This window comes from Topomyia yanbarensis, chromosome 3, assembly GCF_030247195.1.
Source record: "Topomyia yanbarensis strain Yona2022 chromosome 3, ASM3024719v1, whole genome shotgun sequence".
Classification (NCBI taxonomy): Eukaryota; Metazoa; Arthropoda; class Insecta; order Diptera; family Culicidae; genus Topomyia; species Topomyia yanbarensis.
In genome coordinates, this window is record NC_080672.1 from 333,559,498 (window position 1) to 333,579,935 (window position 20,438).

Genomic DNA, 20,438 nt, shown 5'->3' on the forward strand with positions numbered 1-20,438 from the left:
TATTGTACCACTTCACTGGTCTTCACTACCACCACTTCAAATATCGGAAACGAAAAAAACGGTACGAATCGAAAAATCGGACTCCTTCCCGGCGCGGGTACCGTTCCTACACGACACGGAATCGAAAATGGCACAATTCGAACGAAAAAATCCTTCCCGTCGCGATATGCCAATTCTTCGCGGAACGACCGAGAATGATACGCAAATCGTACGAAATTATCCTTCCCGACGCGAGCGTACCAATCTACGCGAATTTGCCACTCTCCACCACCTCAGCAAAAAAAACATGCAACTTTTCTCGCAAACAGAAAATTATCAAAAAATCCTGTTCCGAGTTGGCGCAAATCAGCTGCGATGACAAAAGTTCGCAATGAACTGCAGCGATAGCGTCCAAAATGGCCTTAACGGTAGGCACCTTCGGGGCTGGGACGGGCAGTATCTTTGCCGTAGCGTCGCGTCAGCAGCAATTTGTAATGGCGTACTCACCGCACCGATCCTTTCTGGTTGGGGTTTCCTCCGTATCCGGCTCGAAGGACCAATGTTGGGGCGACTTACTTGATGGGTTCCCGTTCGAAGGTTTTGCTTCCGCCTGTGGTAGGCGGCCCAGAAAGATCGTCGCTGAGCAATTCAATCTGCCTCCAATATCCTGTACAACCGATTTCTTCTTGGCACTAAACGTCCTTTTTGCCGCACTGCACTTTTCCCCCTTTTTGGACAGGGATAGTAAATTTACACTACACCACAATTAGCAAGTCAAATCGTCCTTTCTTCGCTAGAAAACTTGCTATATTTCACTGCACTCGGGGTTTGTTTGCGGGAAGAATTCACAACTCGAATATGATGATCAAATTATCACTAACGAGTACGGACTTATAGCGGGGGTACGCACTGACTTGATCGACCGACGTATTATTATCAACTGCCTTTGTCAGCTGATTTTCACACATTCCGTCTTCCACAGCTGACGGTTCTACCTACCCGTATATCATGATCGTTTGGTTGTATTGTGCGATCACTGTTTGGTGTACTCTCGTTCTGCGATCGCTCATTATGTTGATCGGCAAACATAGTGGATTCGTAGGGTGGTTCATCAATTTGGTTTGGGGTTTTTGGTGGTAGTTTTTTTGCATTTAATTACGTTTGATTGAATATGGTTTATAATTAAAAGTTTAGATTTAATTCATTTAGGTTTAGATTAATTTAAATTTAGGCTTAGTTTTAGGTAGTTCTTTTTAATTTAAATTCACGCATCAACAACATGTTTTAAAAATTCATGCTAATTGACATACGAAACTGCAATTTTATTACAGAATATAATTCTAACTCTCATTTTAAATCAAAATGCATTTGACAAAAATCTTCCAAAATGCGATAGTTTTCGAGATATTTGGAATTTTGTTCCAACAAAAACAGTTAATTCGTGTGATTATGCTCTTTTTTATAGTTATTCGCGGTACCCATTTAAAAAGTGCCAAGAATCTAATGTTTAACGTTTTAAAGACGTAAAAAAAACTTTTTCAGTGTATTTGGATCATGGAGAAGCTTTCAATAATTAAAATTTCCTAACAACTTATTATTGTTGATGCAGAAACGCGAATAACTTCTGAAAAGGTCGTAAGAAAACAAAAGAATCATATTGTTAAAACGAAATTTGAAATATCTCGAGAACTACTACATTTCAGAATTTTTTTGTTATTATCATTTTGATTTAAAATAGCGTTTAAAATCATATCTCTCAATTTTTATTTAAAATAAGACTAAGAATTATATTCTGTAATAAAATTATAGTTTTGAATGTCAAGTATCATGAAATTAAAAACATGTATAAAGTTGTTAGAATAACTTTTTTACCGATAAGTTCTCCATCATACAATCACATTCAAAATATTTCTTTTCTCTTTATGTCTTTGTTTCTAAAATATAAAAAATTAGAAAAAATGGGTTTTTTGTAATTTATATTTTTATAACGCTCGAAACGACTTTAATATATACAAAAACCAAACCCGGTCCATAGCTGGGGACATTCTCCTACTCCAGGCTTTTCCATGTAGGACGGCGTCAGATAAGGGAAAATAAGATATATGCACTACGATACGATATTTAAATAACGCAATTACTTATTGCGATACAAACTTAGCATGTTTGAGCCTTCGCATCAATCCAAACAGCCACGCCACGAAATGCATTCGATCGTGTATACACCTCGACAGAGCTGTATACTGTGATAAAACACTCCGAAAATTTTGTTGTGTACGTTGTCCCGATATATTTATTTTTAAAATATTAATACCATTTCTCTCATCTATCAGCTACGTTTGCCGATGAGCCATCTACATTATAAAAATATACGATAAAAAATTAACAAACCAATCAGAACAACTCGATTCACCCGACGAGACCCAATTTAACGTCCACTTCGAGCTGAACTGAATCAGAACAATTAGGCCACCGTTTATATTTAGAATTACGCCTAACGATCCAGTAATCCCCTCTGCGAACGAACGAGGGAAGGAAAACCAAACACCAAAAAGCGAAAACACGGTCCGGATGGTTTCCCCAGCAAATGATGTGTACACCGACCAGCATTTCAAACCGTCCCCCGTCCGGCCATCAAACTACACAACCGAAAAACGAAAGAAAAGCCTCTTGAAAAACCGTATCTACCTACTGACTGATGTGCTCGAAAAAACAGCGACCCTTCGGAATGAGGCGCTAAAAAGTGCCTGTTTTCTAAAGTGGAAATGATCGTCCTTGGTTTTTTTTTCGCTGAAACCAACAAGCCATCATGCCAGTCTGGCCATTCGAAACCTGCTTGGCTGTTCCACATCAGACCAAATCTGGTGTTAGTGTACGTGAACTCACGATGCCCTAGGGAAATTACATGATGAGTAAAAGCGTAACCACACTTAAAGTGAGAGGAGAGGGAGGAATTAAGCGGTACGTATCTTCATTTCAAGGATGATTTTACGAACCGGTTAACGCACTCTACTCGTCGTTTAATGTTTGTTTGGATTTTAGCGTTTAGGGAAAGTATTTTGCTACTTGTCAAAACTAAAAACTAAAAGATTTGGGATGTTTCCATTTTCGATCAGCACATGAATTTCTCTCAAATAGTTCAGGAAAGCCATTTGAAATAAAATAAACATTACACTCGTTACGTTCCATTAAAAAAGGAACTAAATTTGGTCGTTCTAGTCTAGTTTCCGAGCAAAGTTTTATTCACGCATAATACCTACAAAATATACTTTCCGCAGAATTTTATTGCACATGAAACACGATCATATAAATTTTAAATTATGTCGTGTTTATTGCTCCACTGCTCCATTAAACGTACTAATAATTCAAGGTTACTACTGAAATTACTTCTCCCTCAACCCCAATTTGTAGCATGCAATTCCCATAACTATCATGACACATTTACGAGCAGTTCCCATGCATTTCTAAACGAAAAGTCATTCAGTCGAATCGACTGTCGTTAGTTTCAAACTAATCTTCTAACATGATCCAAGGACTCACGCAACCACAATCCTGGACCAGCTCAACACAGATCCTGTATGTGCAGCAAATGACCCACACTGCACTTTTTTAGTGATCGTTAAATATATAGCAAAGCAAGCTACTGAACATGACTCACGATAACATTAAATTTCATTTCTAAATCGCATAAATATTTAACACACATTGCTCAGTTGAACTTCAAGCAGCAATTAGCCATTTCCTAATTGCTCACTGCCTCTCTCGGCTGGATACCTGCCATGGTATCCCTGTTTTCGGAATATCCGCAACTTGTTCCACCGTCGTGACTAAACATTGGCTGGGACCCGGGCAGGTCTGTTGTTGACTGTTGGCATGGCGTGCGACGAGCGAGAGACATACACATTAATACTGGCGTGCGGCACGATCCCATGGCATTCCGTGGACTTGATTGATGACTATCACTTTGGCTACCGCTGTGCGCCACTGCTGCTAAGCACCGATTATCGAGCGCAGGGATTGTCGGGAAAGTTCACAAGCTGCTAATCAGCAGCTTTTATGCTTGGTGGTGATGGTGAGCTTTTTTTTCGTTGTTGAGTTCAGCTCCCACAGCAGGAGAACTCTACCCGATGGTTAGCTTCTATGACACCGACCTGCAGCCGAGAAACGGCCGATGAGCAGCGATAACGACTAAACTTCACATATGGCTTCGTGCATTATTTATCGCAACTAATTGGTGCAATATCACAGTTAATTATACAGGTAGCTATGACAATTTGGGTAGTGTATTGAATATAGACAGAGGGCATTTGCGAATGTTGGTCTAGGGTGACCATACGTCCTGGTTTCGCTGGACATGTGCTGGTTTTCAGCTGTCAAGAAAAACGCTTGATTTATCTAGGTCTTTCTCCACGTCTAAAATATTTTTTTCCCTTAAGTATTCGTTTCATGCACTCAGGTTCAGATCGCAGTAACGGCCGACTACAACCATAACTGCAACGTTATGGTTGCCAAAAACCTGGAGAATAATTCGCCAGATACATTCGAGATAGGTAACGGGGATGAGGGTTCTCATTTGGCTGTCCTGGGTTTTACACGCCTGACATGGTCACCCTAATGTTGGACCGGGCTCTAGGAAAGAAGATTAGCGAGCGGACAAATTGGGATCCAACCATATGATATGTACTTCAAAGTTTATGGGCACCATATCATATAAAATTTTCATGCAATCGATTTTTTCTTGTTCGTTTAATCGGTTCTTCTTCTTCATGTTTTAGTTATTTTACGTCGGCCTATTATCCGAGAGGTGACTCCACTATCTGGACTAGATATCGACACATCAACTCATGGGCCTGGGACCAACGGGTTTACTTCCCTACGAAGAAAGACATGAATACAGACTTTCTTCACCTCAGAAAAATCTCAACTACGTCGGCTGTGATTGGACCCAGACTCATTGGTGTGATACGCGGTCATGCATACTGCTTTTTAAATGGTTGCACACTCGATCAGAAGATCATAACAAAACTCTATCAAAACTATATCTCGTGTTTATTTAACTGCTAATGAGACCAGATTTATAACATTGTTTGCAACGAAATTTTTTTTTATTTTTTACTGTTTTCAAGGTGAATGCGAAACGCACTGAAGAAACCTATTAAGGTTACCCAAATATGAACACAACTTGTGTAAGACTCATCGCAGTAACCTTGGCAAAGGAAGTGACGTCGTGCTGCGTAATAAAATTTTTCCCGTATTTTCAGGGGGAAAAGTTGCGGTGATCGTGGCAAGTCTGTGTGAAGAATTATCCTTCCACGATTTGATTGCTGAACTCCAGGATTTGGATTGTCAAGCTCACTCATTCAAGAGAAAGAGGAGTGTTGAACAAAGGCAAACTCTTTTCTGATATTTATAGAGTTTATATTCCTTCTGATCTTGTTGAAATTGATAGAGTTATATTTGACGAATCTATTAATTCTCATGATATACTCAATCATGGATCAGGAGTATTTAAAAATAAAAGCATTTCGTCTGTTCAGGTTTTACACAGTGAGCGCCTGTACCGAAAAGTCATTGAAAGTAATATATTTAAATTCATTACTTCTAATGCTATCCGTGTAACATTTTCGGGATCTGCTCTTCCAGATTTTTTATATGTAAATAATGTAATATTTCGGGTTCGTATTTTCACACCTAAAGTAATGCACTGTGATCATTGCCCACTATTCGGTCACACTGAAAATTTTTGTTCAAATAATATTAAATGTGGAAAATGTGGTGATAACCATGTTACTTCTTCTTGTCATTCATCTGGTGAAAACTATATTTTATGCAAATGTGTTCATACTCAGTTGAATGAATGTCTTGCATATATTAATTGTAAATCTAAATTATTCCAAAGAACATTAACCAAAAGCAAAGTTTCATACGCTGCATTACTTAAATCTTGTTCATCAATTTTTCCTACTGAAAATTCTTTCGATTTACTTTCTTATAATAATGATAATTATACTTCTGATCCTCAACCCTACTGTAGTTATCGTCCTCCAATTAAACGTAGAAGAAGTAAAGTTCGACGAGAACCAAAGAAAAATAATAGCCCTTCTAATTCAGCTATTTTCAATCCTAAAGAATTCCCTCCACTTAATCCTACATTATCTAGTGATATTCCAGGTTATCATAAAAATGATTCTGAAAATAAGCATTTAGATACTGAATGAATCAAAATCTATATTGCATAATATTTTAATGATGCTTATTGAATTATTGGGATGTAATGATTTTTGGAAAAAAATATTAATTAATCTCGTTCCTTTGATTTCTACTCTTTTTAATAAATTATCCTCATTTTTGCCTCTCTTGTTCAATTATTTTCAAATTTGTAATGGTTTTACAACAACATAATTATTTGAAATTTCTTCAATGGAATTGTAGAAGCATTATTCCAAAAATTGATCACTTGAAGTCATTAATTTGTAATAATAATGTGGATATTTTCTGTATTTGTGAAACTTGGTTAAATCATGCAAAATTCCGTATTCCTTCTTTCAATATTATAAGAAAAGATAGAAATTTAGCTTTTGGTGGTGTTATGATTGGTATTCGTCATAATATTGAATATTGTTCTCTTAAACTCCTTTCCTCTAATTCGATTGAGTGCGTTGGAATAACAGCTAAAATAAATAATTCCAAATTTTCTATTCTATCAATTTATATTCCTCCAAACAACAGTTTTTCGTCTTCTTAAGTCAAAAATCCACTTTCTTATGTTCCAGAACCATATTTCATACTAGGGGATTTTAATGTTCATAGTTCTTCTTGGGGATCTGACAGGTAAGATGGCAGAGGTCTTATTATTTTAGATATTATTGATGAATTACATTTATCTGTTTTAAATAATGGTTATCCAACCCGAATAGCTGTTCCCCAGCTAGGAATTATTCAGTAGATATTTCTTTATGTTCCAGGACCATGCATTTATACTGTTCTTGGTAAACTATTGATGATTTGAATGGTAGCGTTGAACACATCATGTTTGATTTCACTAAAAATATTGATTGGGTTAAATTTTCTAATTTAGTTTCATATTCATTAGAAAATATTGATTACTCACTAGATCCTTTCAATAATTTGTTGCATTGCAACGGAAAATGCATGAATTAAATGGCAATGTCGTGAAGAGTTCATGATTACTAACAGGAATATGCTGGGGTACGCGAGAGTTGAGAGGCATTGGGGTACGGAATGACTTGCTACGCGTCACATACTGAACCGAGCTTAAAAGTGCAAGAAAATATCCGTTTTTCTAGCCGCTTTGCGCGGTTTTTATGAGGTTACAGCTACTAGGAGAAAGACTGGGAGTTTTCCTGTGACTGGGGGAAGCTTTCGATCACTCTCTGACTTTTGAATCGTTGCGATGGATAGTCAAGAGTCCAGTTTGAGTACTTTGGCTGTTTTTTGTGGTTTTTGCGTTGGCCGTCGTTCTGTCCGGTGAATAAATTTGGTGTACCGTTCCAAATTCCGTGGTTTGTGTCGTGCGTTTCTCGGTTTGTGAAGTGTAAAGAAGTGGATCCTAGAAGCGGATTTTCGCCTAGTTCTGGATCCTGGCCGCAGCAAAGGCCGAAGAAACCGTGGAAAGACCGCTGGAGGACGTATTTGGCGGTCCGTGGGTAAGTCATATTTGTATTTCCTTTGTTTCTTGATTTTCGGTATTTCTGTGTATATTTGTGGTAGTTTTGGGCTTTCCCACGATTTTGCCAAATACCTAAATATAGCGCGAATCTGAATGTCCCCCCCCTGGGGTAACAGTCCGGGCAAATTAATTAGAAAACCGCTAACACATCTGCTTTTCGCGGATAGCGCTAAAATGTTAGTTGGTAAAGTACGCACCATCTACCATCTACACGTAGAAAATTATAAATTATTTTGTGATATTTTATTTCAAAATTTATTACAAGCTCAAACCAAACATCATTCAAATTCTAACAATAATAGGAAATCTCCAACATTTTGGTGGGATTCTGAATGTTCGTCTCTTTTAAATTCAAAATCTGCAGCGTTTAAACAATTTAAATCATCTGGTTTAATTAATGATTATTTAATCTATCGCAAAATGGAAGCTATGTTTATACGTACAACTAAATTTAAGAAACGTAACGCATTTAAATTTATTGGCGAAACTTTGTTCAAAATCTTGATAAAAATTATTCAATGTCCACTTTGTGGACGACTGCCAGGGGACTACGTAATTGTACTTTGTCTACATCTCCTAACTCTGAATATTCAGAAAATTGGGTAGAGCTATTTGCTTCAAAAAATTGTCCGGATTATGTTCCTTCTAATATTAAAATATTCACTCAACTATTTTCTACTCCTTTTCCCCATTTAGGTACACCTATTTCATTCCAAGAATTCAACTATGCCTTATCTACCTGTAATGATAGTTCTCCTGGATTAGATAAAATAAAATTTATTGTTCTTTCTAATTTACCTGATAATGGAAAAAAATACATTTAGTAAATTTGTTCAATACTTTTATAACACAAAACATTTTACCTAATGATTAGCGCGAAATTAAGGTTGTAAGTATTCTCAAACCTGGTAGGAATCCATTTTTAGTTGATAGTAGACGTCCTATAAGTCTACTTTCTTGTATACGTAAATTACTAGAAAGAATTATTCTAAATCGTCTTGAAATATGGGCAGAACGAGAACAAATTTTATCAGACTCACAGTATGGTTTTAGAAAAGGAAGAAGTACTAGGGATTGTACTGCCCTTTTAGCATCCCAAATTCAACTTTGTTTCAATAAAAAATGAACACATGGCAACTACGTTTTTGGACATTTCAGGAGCTTATGATTCAGTATTAATCAAATTCTTTCGCTAAAAATATTTGAATTAGGAGTTCCTTCTATTATTGTTAATTTTCTTAATAATCTATTCTCCTTCAAAATTATGCACTTTTATTTAAATGATTCAATTAAACTATCTCGATATAGTAACTTTGGCTTACCTCAATGATCTTTTTAAAGTCCCTTTTTATATAATATTTACACAAGTGATATAACCAGAATTATTTCCAATGGTTGTATTTTTTATCAATTTGCAGATGATAAGGAGCTTTCAGTTGTAGGAAAAGATAGGGTTATTGAAAATTTTATGCGTTGGATAGATTAGAGAAATGGTCTCTTGATAATGGATTCATGTGTCTACCGAAAACGTACCGTTTCAAATTTTCATCTATATCTTTACGATCAGGAAATCATGAAGGTCAATGAATATAAATATCTAGATATTTGGTTTGATAGTAAACTTACATGGAAAAACATTCATTGCCTTCTTAAAACTTGTAACAAAAGAATAACCTTTATGAGAAGCATCACTGGCACGTGGTGGGATGCTTCTCCTTCTGATTTGATTATGCTTTATAAAACTACTATTTTATCAGTTTTAGAATATGGTTGCTACACTTTTGGATCTGCTACAAACTCACATCTTTTAAAATTAGAGAAAGTTCAAAATCGTTGTATAACAATATGTTTAGGTTTAATGCAATCTACACATATTAAATCCCTTGAAGTTATTTCTTCTGTTCTTCCTCTTAAACTTAGATTTCATAACCTTAATTGCAGGTTTTTAACTCAATGATTATCTATTAAGCATCCCCTAGTTTCTATTATTAATTCATTATTTCAAATCAATCCCTCTAGTAGAATTTTAATGCCTTACATATCGTGTATTACAGAAGAAATAGTCGAATCTCCTTCCTATTTATATTATTCATTTGACATCCATGCTCATTGCACTAAATTATTAATTGACACATCTTTACTAACACAACTTAAAAATATTCATTCTATTCATCATTCTCAATTTGGTCAAACTTTTTTCAATCAGAAAATTGTTAATATTAATGAGGCGAATATATATTTTACTAATGGTTCAAGGATTGATGAAAAATCGGGATTTGGAATTTATAATTCTCAAATCAATTATTTTTTTCGTTTACGTTCTCCATGTTCAATTTTCATTGCAGATTTAACAGCTCTATATTTTACATGCACAGTTATTCAAAAAATTAATTCCCCAAACTTAATTTATATGTTCTGATAGTCTTAGTTCTTTATTAGCTCTTGATTCTATAAACTTTAACAATAAAACACACCATTTTATATGGTTAATTCGAGATCTAATTAACAAAATGAACGCTGAAGGATTCTCAATAACATTTATTTGGGTACCATCACATTGTGAAATATATGGGAATGAACAAGCAGATAGGTTGGCCAAGTTAGTTATTTTTTATGATCGAGGAATTCATGGTAACGAATACTTTCCTTTGATTCGACATAAAATTAATATGCTTTGGAAACAAGCATGGGTTCGTAGTAAAATGGGACGAATGTGCCATTCTATTTTACCAAATGTTAATCGTAAACCTTGGTTTTATGGATTAAATACTGGAAGATTTTTTATACAAACTTTCTCTCGTATAATATCAAATCACTATTCATGTAAAAGCCATTTATATCGCACTAATATAATTGATTCAAATTTATGTGAATGTTTAGAGTCATATGGGGATATTGATCATATCATTTTACATTGTTCACGATTTTCAGAAACAAGACAACATTTTATTTCTGCCCTCTCTTCTATAGGAAAACCTATCTTTTATTCTGTTAGAGATGTATTAGCTAATCAAGACTTTGTTGTCCTTAAAATCATCTTTGAATTTCTTATGAGATCCAATCTTAAACTTTGATACTTCATAAATTTATGTATTTTCAGATATGTAAACACGACTCACTGATCGAAAGAATAACATAATCAATCATCACATTTCACATGCATAGGTGGAATGAAGCTTAGCTCTGTTATGGTTTTATTTAACCAAGTGAGCTAAATTAGTTTAAGAATTTATTGTATTTATATATTTTGAAAAGAAAAGTAGGTTGTTTATGCCTTTTTGAGAAGAGTTTGTAAAAGCAAATTTCACTCAAAAGGGCTTTTCCCTACTTCTTAAAAAATAAAAAAAAATTAAGTAATAAATAAATAAATAAATTGTGTAAGACTGAAATTTTTTCGTAAGGATTCATCGCTTGACTCATATAAAAATTGAAGTGGCGACAATCAAAATAAATTGGCACAATTTGCACATTCCCCATGTACTTCGGAAAATAGACAGCATGACTCAAAACTCAAATGAATGATTTGTACAATATGAATGTACAATATGGCTATTTTGAAATAAAAATTATCATACTGGTGAATAAGAGACAACTTTTCGGGACGTTTTCCATACGGGACAAGTCCATGAAATCCGAGGCTGTCCCGCCTAATCCGGATCACTTTATTCAGGTAACTGCAAAATTTAATGCTGATGGCCGTAAAATTAGAATCAGAGCTGGCATGCAACAGCAGTGTGACATGCCGAAATTTCAAAAGCGTTTTCCTCGAAACTATGTTTTAAAATGGTACATACGATAGCACGAGAACTGTCCAAATGATTTTAATGAAACATTTCCTGAATTCTAGAGAACCAAAAGTCAAAAAACACATTGTAATTAATGTTAAAAAATTAAACCAATCAAAAGCAAGACGTCACCTATTACCGTATATGTGACATTCCCAAGCGACATACCTAACAAGTTTGTTGAGCCAACTTACTTGGAGTTCCGTTCCGAAGGTTTTTCTCTTGCAGAGATGGCCCAAGATGATCATCGGCGATCAGGCAAAATTCTCTGCTTCCACTACCAAACGCAGCTTATTTCACGGCAAACAGTTTCCTCTGTACTGCACTGCACTAAGGGTCCTTTCTTCTCCAGAAATCTAGAATCGATCTCTCACTACGCTTACTGGTTTATCGGGGGAAGTTTCACAGCTCCAATATTTTCAATAAAATTTATCACTCGTGACGACGGACTATTGACGGGGGAACGCACGCACTGTACTTGAACGAACAAGGTAATATTAGGGGCCATACACTAATTACGTAAGGGAATATGGGGGGAGGGAGAATTTCAAAATATCTTATGAATTCTTATCTAAGGGGAAGGGAGGGTTTGTCCTTTCTTACGTAATATCATAAAACAAGTATGAAAAATGAAATCAGTAAGAAAAATGTTATTTTCATAAGAAAAGGCTATACCCAGTATTTTTTTTACGCGGGGGATACGTACCGCGTAAAAAAACCGCGTAAAAACCGCGTAGAAACCGCGTTAATTGGAAAATCCGCGTAAAAAACCGCGTTATTTCGAAAATCCGTACAAAAAAAATCTCAGCAAAAGACTTAGAATATTTTTGAAAGTTTTTTTTTTTGCACGGATTTTGCAATTGAATTCAAAAGGAAAGGATGGAAGAGACAGGCCTGCAAGACTCCTTATGGCCCACACCCCAACAATTTTCGGAATGGTCTTGAATAGTAGGTGTCAGCAATTGATTTTGACGCCATTTCGAAATCAAAGATGGCGACTTCCGGTTTAGCGAAATTCGCTGTAACCCAATCAATATGGGTATTTTCGGAATGGTCTTGACGAGTAGGTGCCAGAAATAAATAAATCTGCACCTTCCCCGCAAGGTTTTCCATGAAAAATTGATTTTTGGCGCCATTTTCGAATCCCAGATGGCGACTTCCGGCTTAGCGAGATTCTCTACAACTCAATCAACATGAGTCTTTCGGAATGGTTTTGACGAGTAGCAGACAAACGTCGATGTTTGGTGTCATTTTAAAATTCTAGATGGCGACTTCCGGTATACCGAAATTCCCGCATGAGAAATCTGGGTAATCATCTAAATCACCCTCAAATATAAGATCTAATCATAAACCAGCAAAATGCAAAATATTTTTATGTGTTCATCCAGAAGAGTGCGGTTAGAATGGAAGAGAGAGAGAAGAAAGAGACATATGTGGTGTGAGTTGGGGGTTTAAATTTATTAAAATTAAACATATTGCTTAAATTTAAGTAAATTCAACTGTTTAATTAAAACAACTTCCAAAAATACCCATATTGATTGGGTTATAACGAATTTCGCTAAATCGGAAATCGCCCTCTTGGATTTGATAATGGCGTCAAAAATCAATTTTTGGAACCTACTCGTTAAGATTATTCAAAAAATACTCATATTGACTGAGTTATAGTGAATGTGGCTAACCCGGAAGTCGCCATCTGTGAACTCAAAATGGCGTCAAAAATGGATTTTTGTCTCCTATTCGTCAAGTCCATTCCGAAAATACCCATATTGATTGGGTTATAGCGAATTTCGCTAAACCGGAAGTCGCCATCTTGGATTTCAAAATGACGTCAAAAATCAATTTCTGGTAGCTACTCTTCAAGACCATTCCGAAAATACCCATATTATTAGGGTGTGGGCCATAAGGAGTCTTGCAGGCCCGTCTCTTTCATCTTTCCGAAAATTTTCTTAGTCTTTTGCATTTCAAAAGAACTTAGAATATATTTTGCAAAAACCGTGTTAATTGCGAAATCTGCGCAAAATAAAAACTGCCAAAATTCTTCTAAGTTCTTTGCATTTAAAAGGGCTTAGAACATTTTTTCAGAAAAAAGTCTAAGTCTTTTGCATTCAAAAGGACTTAGAATATTTTTGCAAAAACCGCGTTAATTGAAAAATCCGTGTAAAAAAACGCGGTAATTGGAAAATCCGCGTAAAAAAAGCGTTAATTGGAAAATCCGAGTAAAAAACCGCATTCATAGGAAAATCGGCGTAAAAAAACGCGCAAAAAACCGTGTTAAAAACCTGGGTGTACTATTTCTTATTTCTGCCATGAACATGTGTATTTTACAAAACGAGCACATGTTGTACTGTGTTCCGGTTTTTTACGAGGTTTTTTTACGCGAATTTTCCAATGAACGCGGTTTTTACGCGGATTTTCCAATGAACGCGGAATTTGGAAAAATATTCTCCATTTGAATGCAAAAGACTTAGACTTTCTTCTGAAAAAATGTTCTAAGCCCTTTTAAATGCAAAGAACTTAGAAGAATTTTGGCAGTTTTTACTTTGCGCGGATTTCGCAATTAACACGGTTTTTTGCAAAAAATATGCAAATAGAGCTAAATGTCAAAGATTGAACCAGTCTATTGTACATAATGGTCAAGGAAGGGCTGACCTCGAATTAAAGTATTTTCCGGCAGGATATGATTCCTAAATTAGTTATGGAGTTTTCCTGATTGTTGGCAGCGTAAGGGCGACTTAATTGTCGGTGGTGTTGGAGCAGTTACAACAATTTCTTGACTCTTAATGGTACATTGTTCTGTTCAGGAACTGGAGTCACAATATGCCTTACAAGTTAGGAAGTGATGATACCGTGTTATTAGGCCAACATCCTTTTTTCAAATTTTCGCTTCCGCAAGGTAGCCAGAAAATGTTCTTGTCATGCGATTGTCAAAGATCTTGTAGACCGAATATTTCCAGAGTGTGAACTGTATTTGACTTCAAAAAAATTCGTAGATGGCTATGTCGGAGCTACGCGTACGATAAGCGTCTCAGTTGGTACTCAGAATTAATTCCCACTAGAAGAGGTTTTACATCACAAGGAACTATTTCCGAATATAGCGAAGCAGACTATTAGGACCAAATCGGAGTTTCTGAATATCTCCCACCAGTTATTCTGAAATTTCTACTAAGCAAAATTAAGATGCCAATAAAATTACTGCTGATGATTACAGTTGAATTTTGTCATTAATTTTCTTGTAACAATTCTTTAAGTATCGTTTTCGCTATCTTACTATTTAATGAATTAACAATATGCTTTTTTAATTACGAAAATCATGATAAGATCTTACGTAAAGTGGAGGGGGAGTTCACCAAAATCCTTCGAAATTTTATCAGTTGGGGGGGGATGGTTGAAAAGTTCTAAAAAGCCTTACGTAATTAGTGCATGGCCCCTTATCAACTGCCTTTGTCAGCTGATTTGCCTATTCTGCCTCACACGGTGCAGTGTTCATTTTTTCTGTGTATTGGTGTGGTGTCTGATCGATCAGTACGGTCTTGCTATCGCTGTTTCTGCTGCGTTGTGGGATTTGGTGCAGGTTAGTGGGGTGGCGTACCTTTGTACGGGATTTTTGGTGGTGAACATTTGTAGGTTTATTTAATTTAGGCAATTCGATTCAATTCATTCCGGTTCAGTTTAATTTGTGTTTAGGCTTAAATAATTAATTTAGATTTAGATTACCAATTATAGCTCTAGGTACTCCACTCCTCAACATTCTGGCCACCTTGAAGTAACACGGATGCTTCAACTTCTTCTTTTTGCTTCATCCTAATATTCTTATTCATTGTTTCCATTGGGACGGCCACAATTACAGGAAACGTGGAGCTGAATTGACTCTGTCTTGACCTGCGAGACGAATCTTGGAATTCAGATTGTGGAGATTGTATCTAGCGTACCATGGAACTCCTTCCATTCGCCGTGGAGATACGGAGATAGCGCACGATCCCACTCGTAGGAATCTCCTGCGTCGGTCTTCAATGCCCACAAGCGCTGCATGAACAGCTTCGCTACGGTGGTTGTTGGGTCAACAAGTCCTAGTGGGTCGAAAATTTGCAGGGCATGACCTTCCTTTTGGTCAGGATGGGTGGTTCTAAAAGCAATTGGACCTTGAAGCGCATCGTATCGGACTTTGGCTCCCACACGAGTCCTAGGATGGATATGGATTGTTCGTCTTGAAGATCATGCAGTGGCAGTAGAGCGAGATCTTGTTGCGGAATTTCCACAAGGACTCCGGTAGAATTGGTTGCACACTTCTTTAATGGGAGGATAGCGGATTGAATATCGTCCCGATAAAAAAGTCATCGACGTAATCCTGCTTCACAGCATCTTCGGAAGCGGGGTACTTGTCGCCTTCGTCCTGTGCAACTTGTAGGAAAGTGTTGGTTGCCAGGAATGGCGCGGATGCGAAACCGTCCGTAATGGTTTAGAGCTCGTACGCTATGAGCAGTTCATAGCGATTGGGACACCAGAAAATGCGTTGAAGCGGTCGGTCCTCGGGATGCAGCTGAATCTGTCGGTACACCTTCTCTAGGTCGGCTACGATGGCGATCGGGCTATCATGACGATCGATAGCAGGTCCTCTTGGACGATAGATCCAACGAGCTGATTATCGTTGAGAGAAAATCCTGAGGCCGTTTTACACGACGCGTCGAAATCAACTCGGACCTTCGTGGTTGTGCTGGATTTCTTGAACACAGGATGGTACAGGAGGTAGCAGTGCGAGTTCACATCGTCTACCGGATCGATGAACTTCTGCATGTGCGCCATTCGTGCGGATTCGTCCATGAATTTGCAGTATGCGTCCTTGGTGGGTGGATCACGCACTAGTCGCTTTAAAGGCTCACGAAACGCCGTTCGGCGATGGCTCTGGATTCGCCGAGGTTGATTAGTGGATCACGGGTGAGTGGCAAACGAACGAGATAACGACCGGACGAATCGCGAGTGGTGGTAGTGGCGTAAAATTCTTCACACTGTTTTTCTTCTACGAAATTCACAGAACACGGCTCAAAAGCTTCCAGCTCCCAGAACTTCTGCAACGCTCGATCTAAGCTTCGATCGACAGTGGTCAGATAGCAGACGCGGGGAACGGTGGGATAATCGATGGATATCTTGCCGGAAACAGTCCATCCAAACACTGTTTCTATTAGCAACAGTAATCCCTCTTCTTGCTTGCTGCCTGGATGCAGCTCGTGGAACGCTTCACCACCAACAACCATGTCAATGTTGCATGGAATATGGAATCAGGGGTCTACCAACATCAACTTGGAAATATTCCACGCGCAAATGTCGATCGAAACGGTCGGAAGGTTGACCGTCGGTCTCTTGAGGATCAGGAACTCAAGCTTGGCGGAGTATGGTGTCGACTTCGACTCGATGCTAGCAGTCAATGGGCACTTGATCTGCTTGGTGGATTCACATAAAACCAGCTACTGCAATATCCACCTTGGTGCGACGAAGATTTAGGGAATTCGCAAGCTTGTTGGTGATTAAGTTGCACATGGATCCTGAATCTAGGAGTGCGTGTACGGGTATTTCCTTGCCGTTCTGATCTACGACGAGGAGGCAAACCTTTTCCGGCAAAACTGTGCTGTGCTCAGCCTGGATTGACAGGCTCATTTGGCTGCTCGGTTTCGTCGAAATGGAAGGACCAGCGATTGCGGACGTCAAAGGAATCGGCCGGCTTGCCGCGATAACAGGAGTAGATTGCACGTTCGAAGATGCTAGCTCGTGCATCAGGGAGTGGTGTTTTTCATGGCAGTTACGGCAGGAGAACACGGAGGTACAGTTTCTGGCTTGGTGTCCAATACGAAAGCAATTCCAGCATAGGCGTGTCTGGGAAACCAGATCACGTCGTTGGCATACGGACATCTCGGCAAATACTGGACATAAGAAGAGGGAATGCTTGTCTGGACAGGCGTGACAGGGCACTGTAGTTCGATTCAAAGGTAGCTGCCCTGCATGCCACCTTGAACGGCTTCCGGGTTGGAATCGAACCGGCCACCTTGGCAGTAACCGGTTGTTGGAACCGATATCGCAGATCGATTATGACGGACGTCAGCATACGGGAACGTTGGTAGAGGAATTCGATCAACATATCGTAGGCTACGTTGTTGCAGGTTTTCTCTTACCAAGCACGTAGCGTAGTTGGATCCAGCTTGTAACAAAGGAGGTTGACCAACGGGGATGTCCCAATAATGAACTGGCTCGCCTAACTTTGCCAAAGCCCTTACATGTCGGTGGAAATCGTCAGCCAAAGTGTGACTTTAGGGACTTTCTTAATTGACTGGCGGGAGGTCGTAGAGAGCTCGGAAGAGCTGACGCTTCAGGAACCGCTTGTTATCGTACCGTTTCAGCAATGCTTCCCAAGTCGATACGTAGTTGTCCGCTTCTACGTCTACGGACTCGAATGGTTTTCGGGCTTCTGCCTCTAGTGACTGCAACAGGTACTGCAGCTTCGCAACAGTCAGAATATCTGTGTTGCTGTGAATCATCGACATGTACGTGTCACGGAATGCGAGCCATCGCGAGAAATCGCCGTTAAACTTGGGTAGGTCGATCTTGGGTAAGCGTAAGTGGAACGAGGACGAAACGTGAGCAGAGGTCACCATTGTGTTGTTCAGCGTGGTTTGGTTGAGATCAGCAGTGCGATTGGACAGTAGAAAACCTTTGGCCCTGCAATAACGCGTCTCGAGATCCACACGTTCTTCTAAGTGGGTATCTAACATCTCCGACTTATCGTACAGCTCGATCGGTCCTTGTACCTCCAGTAACTCCTTATAGATTCGGTCCAATGAATTGAGGCGAATCGGAACTTGGCAGGCATCCCGATCGCTATCGAACTCCTCCGCAAACTTCTTCACTGCCCTCTGCACTACGAGAATCCCTTTCCACTGGATCACGTACTCTGACAGCTTCTTCTCTGTCTTAGTCGCCATTATTTTACCACTTCACTGATTTTCACTACCACCACTTTAAGTATCGGAAACGAGAAAACGGTTCCAATCGAAAATTGGCACTCCTTCCCGGCGCGGGTTCCGACACGACACGAAATCGAAAATGGCACAATTCGAACGAATAAGTCCTTCCCGGCGCGATATGCACCTTTTTCCCGGAACGACCGAGAATGACACGCAAATCGAACGAATTTATCCTTTCCGTCGTACGCGAATTCACCACTCACTACCATCTTATTAAAAACAGGCTATTTTTTCTCAAATAGGAAATTTTCCAAAATTTCTATTCAGAGTTGGCGCAAATCCGCTGCGATTACAAAAGTTCGCAGGGGGTGGGCGTAGCGTAGTTGGTAAATTTTTTTTTTCATACATTTATTTGACACGGCATTTGCAAAAGCTTTTTACGCCAGTTTCTTTTTTTACATAGCACGTTACAAAAATCCTTAAGACTAATTTTAACTATACTAGTACTTTGTCTAAAACTAACACTGAAATCGCTTTATTGTTTGCTTTTTTCCTTACATTGTTGTATTTCATAATGATCTAGTATTTTCGGGTGCATTTATTTACTTTTTTTCTGTTATTGTCTAAATTTAAAAGCTAAATATTCTAGGACACTTTAATTGGTGAATGATTAGCCTTGGATGAGAGTATGAGGAGATGAATTTAATTAAATTTTGACAGATGCTGTTTTTAGAAAATGATAGATAAGTTCCATGTATAGAGGATCGCGATACGCCAGGATGTCTCTAACAGGTACATGGATTGGTCTTCCTCGGACTTGTAAAGAATCTACTAATTGTGATCTGGCTTCACGATATTCAGTGCAGGACCAAACAACATGCTCAATATCATGGTAACCTTCTCCACAAGCACAATGATTACCCTCAGCGAACCCAATACGACGGAGATGCGCATCTAAAGTATAATGATTGGACATGAGCCTAGACATCACACGGATGAAGTCCCGACTTACATCCAATCCTTTGAACCATGCCTTCGTTGATACTTTAGGGATAATTGAGTGTAGCCATCGTCCCATATCTCCATTGTCCCAAGATGTTTGCCAACTAGCAAGTGTTCTCTGTCGAGAAGCGCTATAAAATTCATTGTAAGCGATGGGTCTTTCATATATTTCACCATCTAGTGCACCAATCTTGGCTAAATTATCAGCTTTCTCATTGCCCGCAATAGAGCAATGGGCGGGGAGCCACACTAGGGTAAATTTATAACATTTTCTTGTCAGGTTACTCAGAGATTCTCGTATCTTCCCCAAAAAGAATGGATCGTGGTTATCAATCCTCTTTGAGCGTAGAGCTGCAATTGTGCTGAGACTATCAGTGAGGATAAAGTAATGGTTCGGGGGTAAAGTATTAATTATTTGAAAACTATAGTGAACTGCTGCTAGTTCCGCTATATAAACAGAGGCGGGTTCTGCAAGTTTGAGAGAAATTGAAAAATTATTGTTGAAAATACCGAAACCAGTGGCCTCGCTGATTCGTGACCCATCAGTGTAAAACATTTTAAGGCAGTCTATGTGTTGATATTTACTTGTGAATATTTTAGGGATCTCCCGCGAGCGTAGATGATCCGGAATTCCACGAATCTCTGCTTGCATGGACGTGTCGAAGAATAAAGTGGATTCAGGAATATCTAGTATATTGACGTATGTGGGAACATACCTAGCAGGCGTTATTTCTTGTGACATGTGATTGAAATACACTGTCATGAATCTGGTTTGGGGTTGAAGCTCGACAAGTCTTTCAAAATTTTCAATTACCAGTGGGTTCATAACCTCACATCGAATAAGTAAACGAGAGGAGAGATCCCAGAATCGGTCTTTTAAAGGAAGAACTCCCGCTAGTACTTCAAGACTCATCGTATGGGTCGACTGCATGCAACCTAAGGCGATTCGTAAACAACGATACTGTATCCGTTCCAGTTTAATAATGTGAGTGTTCGCAGCTGAACGGAAACAGATGCACCCATATTCCATTGCTG

The 20,438-nt window shown here is 38.5% G+C and overlaps 1 protein-coding gene across 1 annotated transcript; it reads right to left on the bottom strand.

Annotated features, from left to right (window-relative positions):
- Positions 1–17,759: 17,759 nt before the first annotated feature.
- LOC131688118 (uncharacterized) lies at positions 17,760–18,419 on the bottom strand. The gene has a single exon (XM_058972268.1). The coding sequence runs from the start codon at positions 18,417–18,419 to the stop codon at positions 17,760–17,762; it is 660 nt and encodes a 219-aa protein (XP_058828251.1).
- Between the last annotated feature and the right edge of the window lie 2,019 nt (positions 18,420–20,438).